Source organism: Astyanax mexicanus, chromosome 6, assembly GCF_023375975.1.
Source record: "Astyanax mexicanus isolate ESR-SI-001 chromosome 6, AstMex3_surface, whole genome shotgun sequence".
NCBI lineage: Eukaryota > Metazoa > Chordata > Actinopteri > Characiformes > Acestrorhamphidae > Astyanax > Astyanax mexicanus.
The window spans coordinates 8,094,046-8,108,607 of NC_064413.1; the positions used below are offsets into that span (position 1 = coordinate 8,094,046).

General features: G+C 36.6%; 1 protein-coding gene across 1 annotated transcript; it reads right to left on the bottom strand.

Moving 5' to 3' along the window:
• Window positions 1-304: 304 nt before the first annotated feature.
• cdc42ep5 (CDC42 effector protein (Rho GTPase binding) 5) lies at window positions 305-9,524 on the bottom strand. The gene is made up of 2 exons (XM_007256481.4): window positions 9,365-9,524; window positions 305-1,735 (listed from the first exon to the last, which is right to left on the bottom strand). Exon 2 carries the CDS (start codon window positions 1,728-1,730, stop codon window positions 864-866), a length of 867 nt encoding a protein of 288 aa, XP_007256543.3. The 5' UTR covers window positions 1,731-1,735; window positions 9,365-9,524; the 3' UTR covers window positions 305-863.
• Between the last annotated feature and the right edge of the window lie 5,038 nt (window positions 9,525-14,562).

Below are 14,562 nucleotides of genomic sequence, written 5' to 3' on the forward strand. Positions count from 1 at the left end.
TTACACAGGGCCAGGTTTCTTTTGATAGATTTTTTTGATAAATGGAGTTCTCATTTAAAAACTGCTTATCTAAAAAAATTAAGTTACCGTTTTTACAGCACTGTATATAAAATAAAATTATCTTGAGTTACTGTTTGCAATCAAATAAAAGCCAGAGGTAATGTAGGAAACACTTTTTTGCTTTTTCTACCTACATTTTCCATTCTGTTCTATCTTTTTCTGATCAGGGGATATATAAATACTGTAGGTAATACATGCACAATGGCGTAAAATGATCAATGGAAAAACACATAAACTCAAGGCATTCTGGGTATGCTGCTGTGTGTCTCAACCACTCGTTTTGGTATTGAGATCATTTTATTAAAAAGTCATTTTACTCACAGACTACATTGTATGCCATGGCTACATTCCCAAAAAACGAGTTGAAAACTTTCCCAGTTTAACAATGTATACTTTTTGTATGATACACATGATGAACCTGAAATACGTATAATTACTTATCGAAGCTGTTTTACAGTATTAAATATTAAACACATGACTAAAAGAAGAACTGATATAAAATTCTGTCGTTTCCCCATGATACAATAGTGCTAACCGTGAAGCATTAGCCTTAGTAAGACACTGGTTCGAAGGCCTAAATACATAATTTCTACCATTGGTTATCTTAAAGCTTGCAGCACTGGAAGACAGCTGTGACTCATCTTTATGTGTGTAAACTTATTATTAACCTATTAATGATCAGAATCCAGTTTTCCAGATGTTTAGCTTTGGTTATTTCTCCCTTCTATGGAATGCTGATTAGAAAAGCGTTCTGCTGAGCAGACTTTTCTGTGCTTGGTCCCGCAAATTGGCACTCGGTTCTCCTAAAGGCCGATCTCGTCGTCGGATTCGTCCTCGAACGTGTAGCCCTGTTCTCCAGACACGCACTCTTCCTCTGACGCCGATTCCTCCTCTCTTCTCCTGTCCAATGGGGAGATGCCCTCGTATTCTGAGCTCATCGAGGAGGAGGGGCTCGGGCTGTGATCTGCTCTGTGATTGGTAGATTCCGCCACATCGTTGCTAGCCATTTCTTTATAGGCCATTTCTTCTGCTATCATGTGAACATTGGCACTTGGGCTCATTTCTCTTTCCTTCTGAAACTCCACCTCTGACCCGTCACCATTTCCGAACTGCCGGCCGATAATTTCCTCTTTTTTATCGCTGAACCGGACCTTGGGCCTCAGGCCTTTGGACTTGACCCCGTTGACCTCGTTCAGCTCATTCAGCTCATTGGACCCACTGTCTGCGGAGATCTTAATGGGGTTAAACACTTCCTCTTCACCTTCCTTGCCCGTCGTCCAATCACAGCCCAGCCCGAGCCCGTCCATCACCCCGAGAACATCTCCCAGAATGGATGGACCCAAGTCCAGATCCAGGTCGAAGGACGAGACTGATTCTGAATGATGGAGTTTGGGAAAAGCTCCGTCAGAAGACACGCTGTCGTCACAGCTCAGCCTCATCTCTGGCGGGTCGGCAGTGGTGGATGTGGGTGATGAGACTGACTGTAAAGACTCGTCTGTGTTGGACTTTGAGGATTCCGGGTTGGAGGGGCCGCAGTTTGACAGGAAGGATGTGTCTCCGAAGGCGTCTCCTCCTCGGCCGATGTGCATGGTGTGACGGAAGTCCCCCAGTGGAGCAGAGATCATGGTGGGATCCAGCCGGACAGCCCGGCCCGACTTGTGGAGAGGCATTGGAACTGGGGAGGAGAACAAGTGAAAGTAATTAGTATTAAAAAGAAATAAATATGAGTTTAAAAATAAAGATTACACGTTATAAATGTTTCCATCATTCCCATGATCTCAATAAATATCCATAGCATGTGTATCCATTAATACCTTCCATGCCTATACTCATCCCTTCCTTGACCATCAGCACCTTTCCATCTACCTGATACTCTTTTTTCTATACTCATACCCTACTCAACCGTATCCATACTCATCAATACATCAAGCAACCATACCCCATTGATCTATCCTCATCCCCATCCACCCAACCATACCTTCCATTCCTATACTTATCCATATTAATACCCTAATCCATCAAACACATGCCCATTCATTCATACCCTCCTTATCAATACCATGAGGCTATTTTACCAAAGACCAGATCGAGGAATGGTTTCTTTTGCTAGAATGTGAATAAATGTTTTGGCATTTTCACTAGGGGTGTAACACAATATTTATATTAATATGGTGATATATCATATTGTTTTCGTTTGCGATATGTTATAAATAAAATTTTTCTGCAAGCATATGTTAAGCTTGTGTTCTGTCTAGACAATTGTTTTACATAAGTTGTAAAATTCTGTGAAACTAACACCATTAAATTCATAATTCCTGGTAGTTGCTCATTTAGGAGTCGTGATAATATTGTTGATTAACACCAACCATTCATCCATACTATCCACACTGATACCCATTCATACCACTGGGCCTTTCACAAAAACTGATGTGTCTTAATTCTAATATAAAAGCATAAAAATGACACATTTGTGTTCTCTGACACATTCAATATAGAAATATAGAATTTAGACCCTCTTTTCCAAAGAATATCATAGAATATTTACCTTTATGTCAATTCTTATGGGATTAATATAATTTATGCTATTTTACCACTCCTTTTACACAAAGTAAAAGAAGGTATGGGAAACTAAAATGCTCTAAATTTCCTAAAAAAATTTAATACCTCTCACAAACTCAGATCCAATAAGAATCACAGTATCGTAATATCATCATTATTATGGGCAATGTTTCATGATAATATTGTTGATCGAAATCAACCTGCAGTAATTTGGTCCTGGTTGATCTGTCTTGGATATTGTTCTGAGCACAGATTAATCACAAGGACACAGTGGAGTTGACTGTTTTGGTTATTGCTAGACTTAGCAACCCCAGTCATATCAAAAATTCAGTGCTCTGATACTGTAATCACTCTACTGCAGCGCATTTAAACGTTTACTGATGTACTAAACCATTTCCTAAAGTCAGAGATTTCTACTGCTAATGTCCAGGATCAGATATCATCCTGATACACTTCAGCTGAAGAGTGAGAGAGATCTGTACAGGCAGGGGAGAAACGCTGACTGGTGCCAGAGCCGTGCTCAGACTTGTAAGAGAGGCAGACGTAGCACAGCCACATACTTTTACAATCCTCCCCTCAGGCTTCAGCAACACACATATTATCATATTATCAAACTGCCCGGTGCTGGGGACCTTATTTTTTAAAAACAAGGACTATTAAACATGGAAACTATGGCTAAGCTATCAAATAGCATGCTAATATTAGCTTTGTGCTAAGTGTAATTTATTTACTGTTAGCAGCATTAGTTTCCCTGAACTAAGCAACTACTTTACCTATTTAGCTATTTTAGTCCAGTAAACAACTGGAAATGCTACAAAATAAAGTGTACAATTTTTTTGCAGTAAACTGCCTTTAAGGAAGACAGTATTTAGTATTGTAAAAAGCAAACAATTAACTTTTACTTTGGAAATGGATTTTAAAAAATGTTACATTACAAAGCCTTTGTCTGTAGTAAAGCAGAGCTGGAACAGATGGTTTTACTGCTGTTACTCTCTACTGCAGCATTTACACACTTACACACGGCACATTCACACTTCCATCATAATAACTAAAAAAAAGACACAGAAATACAGAGAAGTCTGTAACTATTAAAACTAAAAGTCTTTTCTTCAGAGAAATTACTTGTAAGAGAGGCAGACGTAGCACAGCCACATACTTTTACAGTCCTCCCTTCAGGCTTCAGCAACACACATATTATCATATTATCAAACTGCCCGGTGCTGGGGACCTTATTTTTTAAAAACAAGGATTATTAAACATGGAAACTATGACTAAGCTATCAAATAGCATGCTAATATTAGCTTTGTGCTAAGTGTGTTTTATGTACTGGTAGCAGCATTAGCTTTCCTGAACTAAGCAACTACTTTATTTAGCTGTTGCTTTAGCTACATTTTTACATCTATTTAGCTATTTTAGTCCAGTCAACAACTGGGAAAATAAAGTGTACACAATTTTGCAGTAAATTGCCTTTAAAGAAAACAGTATTTAGTATTGTAAAAAAAAGTATAGTAAAAAAAAGTAAAAAAAAAAGAAGAGTAAAAGTATATTGTAAAAAAAAGGGGGGGGGGGGGGGGGTTTAAAGCAAACAATTAACTTTAACTTTGGAAATGGATTTAAAAAAATGTTACATTACAAAGCCTTTGTCTGTAGTAAAGCAGAGCTGGAACAGATGTTGTTACTGCTGTTACTCTCTACTGCAGCATTTACACACTTACACACGGCACATTCACACTTCCATCCTTTTACAGTCCTCCCCTCAGGCTTCAGCAACACACATATTATCATATTTTCAAACTGCCCGGTGCTGGGGACCTTATTTTTTAAAAACAAGGATTATTAAACATGGAAACTACGGCTAAGCTATCAAATAGCATGCTAATATTAGCTTTGTGCTAACTCTATTTTATGTACTGTTAGCAGCATTAGCTTTCCTGAACTAAGCAACTACTTTATTTAGCTGTTGCTTTAGCTACATTTTTACACCTATTTAACTATTTTAGTCCAGTAAACAACTGGAAATGCTACAAAATAAAGTGTACAAAACATTGTCTGTAGTAAAGTAGAGCTGGAACAGATGGTGTTACTGCTATTACTCTCTACTGCAGCATTTACACACAGCACATTCACACTTTCATCATAATAACTAGAAAAAAAGACACAGGAACAAAGAGAACTCTGTAACTATTAAAACTAAAAGTCTTTTCTTCAGAAAAATTACAGATGAAGCCAGAGAGTGGTGAGTACTGTTTCCTACACCTACAAAAGACTCTTGGAAACTGAATAAAACTGTTACAGGAACAGTCAGGTCTGGCTGACCCACATGGCAACAGCTTTAGCCTTTAGCTCAGCTTAACATCGGACTAAGTCTCAGTTTCAGCAGTAAAGAGAAGAATTAGAAGCCCGACAGGTGAAGTGCAGTAATAAAGTCAGTAAAGAAGTCACTTGTCTGAGACAGAATAGCGCAGGTTAAACTGGGCAATTGGTAGGAAAAGCTAAATGCAAATAAAAGGAAATAACTAGACTAAAAGGAGAATGTAAAACAAGCACTCAGCTACTAGTGTATAGTTACTTGCTTGGGGAGACCTGTTAGGAGAACAAAACATCCAAACCAATCTAGCCATTTTTGAAAAAGTGTTTGCCCCCCCGAAATTTCACTGTGATTAATCACATATTTTGGAAAGCTGAGTTCAATTTCACTACTAATCACAAACAGGCCTGAGTCATGAAATCAATTAAATAGGACCTGTCTGACAACATGAAGCAGATAAAATATCAAAAATCAACTAATTTTGACCTGATCTTTTTAAAGCAATTCAAAAACAGATGAGAACACAAGGTCATTGACTTCTGCCAGCCTTAAAAAGATTACAAAGTCATTTCTAAAGCTTTTGGGCTATTTGAGAGCTATTATTCACAAATAAAGAAAACATGGAACTCTGGTGAGTGGCCGGACAACTCATGGACAACTCATCCAGGAGATCACAAAAGAACACAGAACAACATTAAATGAGTTCCAAGGCAACAAAAATAACACAACTTTTTGAAAGGTGTGTGTCCCGTTACATCTGGCGCAAAACTAACACATAACTTTAGAAAAAGAACATTGTACTGAGCTTAAAACATGGTGGTGGTAGTGTGATGGTTTGGGGCTGCTTTGTTTATTCAGGTCCTAGATAACTTGCTGTAATAGATGCAACCAGGAATTTTGCTTTTCATCAGACAATCCTAAAGGAGAAAGTCCGGCCATCTGTTTGTGTCCTTAAGCTCAGGCGTTCTTGGGTTCTGCAGCAGGACAATGACCCAAAGCAAATAAACAAGCCCATCTCTGAATGGCTTAAAAAAATTAGTGGCCTAGTCAACGCCTGATTGGCATGCTGTGGATGATCTTAAACAAAAAGTTTATGCTCAAAAACTCTCAAATGTGGCTAAATTTAAAAAAAAAATCTGCAAAGAAGAGTGAGCCAAAAATCCTCCACAGAGATGTGGGTAAGTCTTGATTGCAATTGTTGCACAACCAAGTTATTAGGTTTAGGGGGCAAACACTTTTTCACAGAGGTCTCAAATTTCACTACTGTCTCATATTACCATATCATACTCTCTCTACTGTCTCATATTACTATATAATACCTGCCACTCAATATATCTTGTCTCATATTACCATATACTACTGCCCCATTATATAAACATTGTCCCACCATCTACTGCTCCATATTACCAGAGTATACACTGACTGTTCCACTAGCTACTTTCCCTTAATACCACAATTTTACACACTTTTCCACCATATACTGTCCCATAATTTCATATAATACTGTAATTTGCCATTTACTGCCATATACTGTAACATAACTAATACACTTTCCCACAACATAATCTGTCCTAATATTGATTGATATTGATTTCATAATACCATATTGTGTTCTTCACCACCATATAGTGTTAAAATAATATCATACACTATCCCACCACACCTGCCCTACATTATCCTATAATGCTCTGTCCCACCATATACAGAGCTTATATTACCATATTATAACTGTCTCTCTACATATTTTGCCATTTATAAATGCCCCGTTATATACACATTGTCCCATCACTGGACCATATTATCATAGTATACACTGAGTGTACCAATAGCTACTTTCCCTTATTACCTTTTTACACAATTTACCACTACATACTGTCACATAACACCATAACATACATTATCCTACTACATACTCTCACATAATACCATAACATACATTATCCTACCATATACTCTTACACAACACCATAATATACATTATCCTACTACATACTCTCACACAACACCATAATATACATTATCCTACAACATACTGTCACACAACATCATAATATACATTATCCTACTACATACTGTCACACAACACCATAATATACATTATCCTACTACATACTCTCACACAACATCATAATATACATTATCCTACAACATACTGTCACACAACATCATAATATACATTATCCTACTACATACTGTCACATAACACCATAATATACATTATCCTACTACATACTCTCACATAATACCATAATATACATTATCCTACAACATACTGTCACATAGCACCTTAATATACATTATCCTTCCACATACTCTCAAACAGTACCACACACTGCACTGTCCCACAACATCAGTCTGTCCTTTATTACAATATAGTATTCAGATAGCAAGGTAAAACTTATTTAACACCCTTTTGCAATCTTTGCAAGTAGAGTTTAGTATTATATATTACTACATCTACTCCACCACATACATACACACTGTCCCATATTAGAATATAATTATAAACTGTCCCACCACAACTGTCTCATCATATTCTGTCCCATAGTGGAATATTATTATACACTGTCCCATAGTGGAATATTATTATACACTGTCCCATCATATTCTGTCTCATAGTGGAATATTATTATACACTGTCCCAAAACAACTGTCTTATCATATAATGTCCCATAGTGGAATATTATTATACACTGTCCTATCATTTACTGTCCCATGTAAAAATGTTATTATACACTGTGCCTCCAAAACTCTCCCATCATATACTGTCCCATATTAGAATATTATTATACACTGTCCCATATAACCATATAATACACTTTCCCATCATATACTGTCCCATATTCGAATATTATTATGCTCTTCCATCATATACTGTTCCATTATATACTGATAGAATAGTATTATATACTGTCCCATTATATACTGCCCCATATTAGAATATTATTATATACTGTCCCATATTAGAGTATTATAAACTGTCCCTCCACAACTGTCCCATCATATACTGTCCCATATTACAATAGTTATACACTGTCCCATATTAAAATATTATTATATACTGTCCCATATTAGAGTATTATAAACTGTCCCTCCAGACCTGTACCATCATATCAATCATATATAATATTAGAATATTATTATGCACTGTCCCATATTAGAATATTATTATACACTGTCTCACATTAGAATATTGTTATACACTGTCCCATATAACCACATAATACACTTTCCCATCTTATAATGTCCCATATTTGAATATTATTATACACTGTCCTATATTAGAATAATGTTATACACTGTCCCATATAACCATATAATACACTTTCCCATCTTATAATGTCCCATATTTGAATATTATTATACACTGTCCCATATTAGAATAGTATTATACACTGTCCCATATAACCATATAATATACTTTCCCATCTTATAATGTCCCATATTAGAATATTATTATACACTGTCCTATATTAGAATATTATTATATACTGTCCCATATTAGAATAGTATTATACACTGTCCTATATTAGAATATTATTATATACTGTCCCATATTAGAATATTATTATACACTGTCCTATATTAGAATAGTATTATATACTGTCCCATATTAGAATATTATTATACACTGTCCCATATTAGAATAGTATTATACACTGTCCCATATTACAATATTATTATACACTGTCCCATATTACAATATTATTATACACTGTCCCATATTAGAATATTATTATATACTGTCCCATATTAGAATATTATTAGACACTGTCCCATGCGCCACAGCCCCAGCAGGGAGGTGAAGGGGGGCTGGTGGGGGGACGTGTTAGGGATCATGGGTGTAATCGCCATGTTTGTTACCTGGATGACGGGAAATCCAGCGACAGCAACAGCTGGAGAACAGATCAGCCCGCTATTTCCCCTGTTACACTGGATCTGTCTTATAACCGTATTTAACTCCTGCACTGCTGTTTTAACTCGTTACAGTAAAGTTAGATAGCTAGTTAACTAGTTGGCTGGTTTGTGTGCGATTGCGCAAGTTGGGCAAGGGGGTAAAGTTGTCCCCTTCTGTCCTAATTTCCAAGTCCACCTTAAAAAGTGCAGCGGCTGCTGAAAGGGCGCTGGAACGTGACCAGGGCGAATGCGGTACCATTTAAGGTGGAACGGAAGAATTCCAAACAGAAGGCAGATTCAACTTCGTGGAAGTTCTTAAGTTAGCACGGATCTCCAGGCTACATAAATTCACACACAAATCCCCGTATTATGAGTAAAAATGTGATTTAAAGTTATAAACAGTGTGTTAACGAGTGGTTTGTGAGAGTATAGCAGTAAAAGCGATGGGAATGGGAGGGAAGAGGGAGGGGGCAGATAGGAAAAGTGAGTGAAGGTAAAAGTCACTCTTTAATCTCTGCCCGGAGAAAAACACACACTCACCTCGATAACCGTGCAGTTCTCGGTTCTGGTCGCTCTCAGACTTATTATCCTTATGATTTAGTCCGGGTTTATCCGCGTTATTTCCTCTTTACTGCTTTCCCCGCTCGCTATTCCTTGGCCGCGCTCTTCTCGGATATTTCTGTTTTTTCCCTCAGGGATGGGCAAGGAAGTGACGCCACTTTATTGGGGTGAGCTCTGCTATTCAACAGAGAGAGAGAGAGAGATAGATAGAGAGAGAGAGAAAGAGAGAGAGAGAGAGAGACTCCAGCTGTTTTCATTCGTACATTCTTCCCAATTCTACGCTTTTAAAAAGTTCCCAACTTTCACAACTCACTTACACAGAGAGAAAGAAAGTCCCTAGCTGTTTTAATTCCTCCATTCTTCCCAATTTTACGCTTTCCCAACTTTCACAACTCAATTACAGAGAGAGAGAGAGAGAGAGAGACAGTCTACAGCTGTTTTCATTCCTCCTTTCTTCCAAATTTCACACTTTCACTACTTTCCCAACTTTTATAACAGGATAAAAAGGGAGAGAGAAAGAGAAAGAGGAAACTTCAGCTGTTTTTATTCCTCTGTTCTTCCCAATTCCAAGCTTTCAAAACTTTCACAATTAACTTAGAGAGAGAGAGACAGAGAGAGAGAGAGTCCAGCTGTTTAATTTCTCCATTCTTCTTAGTTCCACACTTTCACAAATTTCCCAACTTGAACAATTCACTTACAGAGAAAGAAAGACTCCAGCTGTTTTAATTCTTCCATTTTTCATGCTTTAACAAATTTCCCTAATTTTACAAATCACTTTCAGAGAGAGAGAGAGAGAGAGAGAGAGAGAGAGACTCCAGCTGTTTTCATTCCTCCATTTATCCCAATTCCATGCTTTCACAACTTTTCCAACTTTTACAATTTACTTACAGAGAGAGAGAGAGATTCCAGATGTTTTCATTACTCTGTTCTCCCCAATTTTACGCTTTTACAAATTTCTCAACTTTTACAACTCACAGAGAGAGAGGGAGAGACTTCAGCTGTTTTCATTCCCCTATTTAGCCTAGTTCCATGCTTTCACAAATTTCCCAACTTTCACAACTCACTTTTACAGAGAGAAAGTCTCCAGCTATTTTGATTCCTCCATTCTTCCCAATTCCACGCTTTAAAAAATTATTTTTATTTTTACAAAACTAATAGATAGAGAGGAAGACAGAGTGAGAGAAAGAGAGATTTCAGCTGTTTTCATTCCTCCATTCTTCCCAATTCCATATTATCACATTATATAGTGCCCCGCTATATACTTTTCTATATTACCATATCATGTGCTGCTTTCGCAGCTTTCCTAACTAAAACAACTTCCACAACTCACTTACAGAGAAATAGAGAGAGCAGAAAATAGAGACAGGCAGAGAGGGAAAGATGGAGGAAAAAATACAGAGAGAGGTGGGTAAGAGAGTGGGAAAAAGGAGAGGGGGAAGATAGGGGGAGACATGAAAAGACTGTGAGAGGGAAAAGGAGAGAATGAGAGAGATTAAACTCCAGCTCTTTTCACTTCTCTATTAAGCCCAATTTCATGGCTTTCACAACTTTCCAAACTTAAACAACATTCACAACTCAGTTACAGAAAAAAAAGAGAGAGAGAGAGAGAGAGCAAAAGAGAAAGTCCTGTTTTACTATATACCAGTATCCCATATTACATATTATCACATTATACACTGCCCCACTATATATGCTGATACATTACCATGTCATGCACTGCTTTCGCAACTTTCCCAACTTAAACAACTTTTACAACGCACTTACAGAGAGATAGGGGGACAGGGAGGCGGATGGACAGGGTATTCTTGGACACTGAGGTTTAAATAGCTTGATATTGTATATAAATATTGAATAATTATTTGTATTATTGTTACACAGTGTTATGCTAAGGCATAAAATACATGTTATATTGATTTACTAAACAATAAAGCATTCTTCCAAACCTACAACCTGAGCAGAACAATTAAATCAGACTGCTGAAAGTGGAATTCTAGCAATGTTGTATTCAGTTCTCCCTTAATTCAGGCCTGACAGGTAAATCCATCACTCAAGTCATTTGATGTCTTCTAGTGAGAACACTCTCCTTCCAGAGAAACTAATCAGCTCGTATTTCTTTATAGTTCTGGTAATATAAACCAGGCGGCACCTTGACTACAGTGCAAATACAGGTCGAATCAGCAGCACAATAACAATGCACTTGTTTCCGGGTGGATAAAGCGGTAAGTACTGTAATTATACAATACTGTTTTGTGACAATATATAGTTCAAAACAGGAAAATTTCACTGAGTAAATAATAAAACTTTTGAGAAAATGAGCACACATTCAATAATAAGAGCAAAGTGTTGTTAAATGGTTATAATATACAGAAAAATGTAATCACACTTACTACAGTGTAAACAATTTATATAATATTTTAGAGTTAATTCAACAATCTATAGATCATATGTTACCATGATTGTACTCCATAGAGTTTCCTTTTGTATATTGTCATTTTCTGAAAAAAGAAACAAGTTGGTGTGAAAGACTGCCAGACAAGCAGCAATTCTCTCATTAAGTAGCAGCGCACCAGTGGACACCCTTATCAAACGTTCATCCCAACACCAAGAGGATGAACCTACACCAGTGGAGCCACAACTGAATCTCATTTATCTAAATAAACACATATCTCAGAACATACAGGGCATGGCCAGCAAATGCCTATTTGCATAAAAATGACAGAGCCCTTCTCCATTCAGAAAAAGACTGAATCTGGCAAGAATAGAACTGATGAGATCTCTTTATGTGAGAGAGATTTTGTGTTAAGATTCTTCATGAACATGTTTTATATAGCCTATAGACCTATTCGAACTTGTTTAAAAAGAGATAAAATGTGTTCTCTTAAAAAGTTTAACATCACCATGTAAGTGATTTATTACTGAAGAAAATAAAAAAGTAAATTTTAAACATTTGGATAGCAGCTACATACACTTAGCACAGTGGCTTCTGCAGATGCTTTCCTAATGAAGACACAAAACATGTGATACATTAATATGAGTGTTCAGTTCTTAATTAGACTCTTACTCTGGCATCCAGGTAAATGTGGCAATATTACTGGTATTTATTACAACATGGCGTCAAAATAAAATGCTTATGTCTTAAATATGTACAGATCAGTAATTAAAAACAATAAGATTTAAATGCTTTTAACTACATTATTGTATTATTTGTGTTTAATACCTTTTTATGATATGGCATGTGACCCTTTATAAGTTAACAATGTGAGTCTTATGTTTCTAAACAGCATAACAGATACTACTTCATGATCATTCCAAAAACATGGAGATCATACTTTAAAAATTGGCCAAAGAATTGGATACTTTAAAAATTGTCTAGAAAAATTGGATCCTCTAAATTGCCCAGAAAAAATCAATACTCTAATAATTGCCCAGAAAGGTTGTTACTTTAAATTGACCAGATAAATTGGATACTGCTTAATTAACTTTAATTCAGAATTCAGCTCATTTGTATACATTGTTTTAAATTCAGTAAAGCCAATCACTTGTGTATGTGTCTGGTGTTTACGCTTGTAAATAATGAGGGAGTGTCTGAATTGACTTGTGTTTTCACCACCACTACTAAACTAAATACTCTTTACCAATATAGTTCAATACTTATGAGGGAGTAGGGGTTGATTGAGGCCTGGCTGATTCAGAATTCAGAATTTTTTTAAAGCTTTAAAAAAAATATCTAGCTATGATAGTAAACAAGGCCAAACCCGACAGTGTGAGCAGATCTCGGTGTAATAGCAGGGCAGGTCAGGAGAACTTGTTTCTTCATGCTTCTACATCTGCACAACAGCCCAGTTAATGAGGGTGATTGCCAACAATAATTATTACTAAAGCTTTCTGGCGTTTCCAGCCTTTCCACATTGTCTTCATAGCTTATTTAAGTATACGGAAATGCAGGCATGTGAACTCTCCTCTATGATGTCTTGCTTTGTCTGACATTGATGGTCTGACCTCAGATAAAACAAGTGCTGTTGACTAAAAAAATTCAAGAATTAGTAGGACCATGGGATGTAAACATTAAACAAAGAGTTTGTTTAACCCTCCTGTTTTGTCATGGGTCAAATTGACCCGTTTTAAGGTATTCTGCTTGCTTTAATTAGTATAATTAACATATAATATGAAAATGGCTCATCTCACATATTTGTAACCACCCCCTACAAAAAACACAAACAAAATAAAAATTGCAATGTTATGTTTCAATGTTATGTAAAACCTTTGCATTTTTTATGTTTGTCTTTTAAAAGTAAAAAAGTAAACATGTATTTTTTTTTAGGAAAATCAAGTGAATTATTCTAATTGAAGCATTACCTTTTAGAGGTAAGGACGACCATTGCACTAAATATTTATAGAATAATTAGCAATGGAGTTAGTTATGAAAGATTTACACTGCTTACTAGGATTTGTTTGGTTTCAGACATCTTTTTGGATAATTAAACATGAACCGGGTCACACTGACCCGAGAACACCATTGCTGTTTTTGTGTGCTTTTGTATTCTGTCATTTTGGTTAAGAACCTCAGACAGTACACAGCAGAATTAGCCAGCAGACTTTGTCTGAGGGAGGGATCTGTACCTACTGTCTGAGGCAACTCAACAAAAGAGGCAGATGTAAGTAGTGTTGGGCACGTTACTTTTAAAAAGTAATTAGTTATAGTTACTAGTTACTTCTCTAAAAAAGTAACTTAGCTATTAACTGAGTTACTCCATTATAAAAGTAACTAGTTACCAGTAAAAGTAACTATTGCATTACTTTTGTTACTCACCCCTGGATATTTAAGGGAATGGCAAGTGACAAACTGATTAATTTATTGCACGTTATGCCTGAAACACATCCATGATTGATACAGATTATTAGTACATATCTTTTGCTTGTTTCGAGGGGCTTACTACTCCCATTGTTATGATAGCAAAGACACACATACATGCCCTATGCATGTTGATAGCTTGCATGGAACGTCCCATCCATCTGCACCCACTAACATTCACATCGCCTTGCCATGAGCTGGCCAGTATTCAGTCAAACTCACTCACAAGATAAAACCTCAAAACTTATACAGGTGTGGGCTTTCCCAAGTAATTTCCTGGGTTAAACACTTCAACACTAATCAATTTGCTGTCTACTGCTCTCCC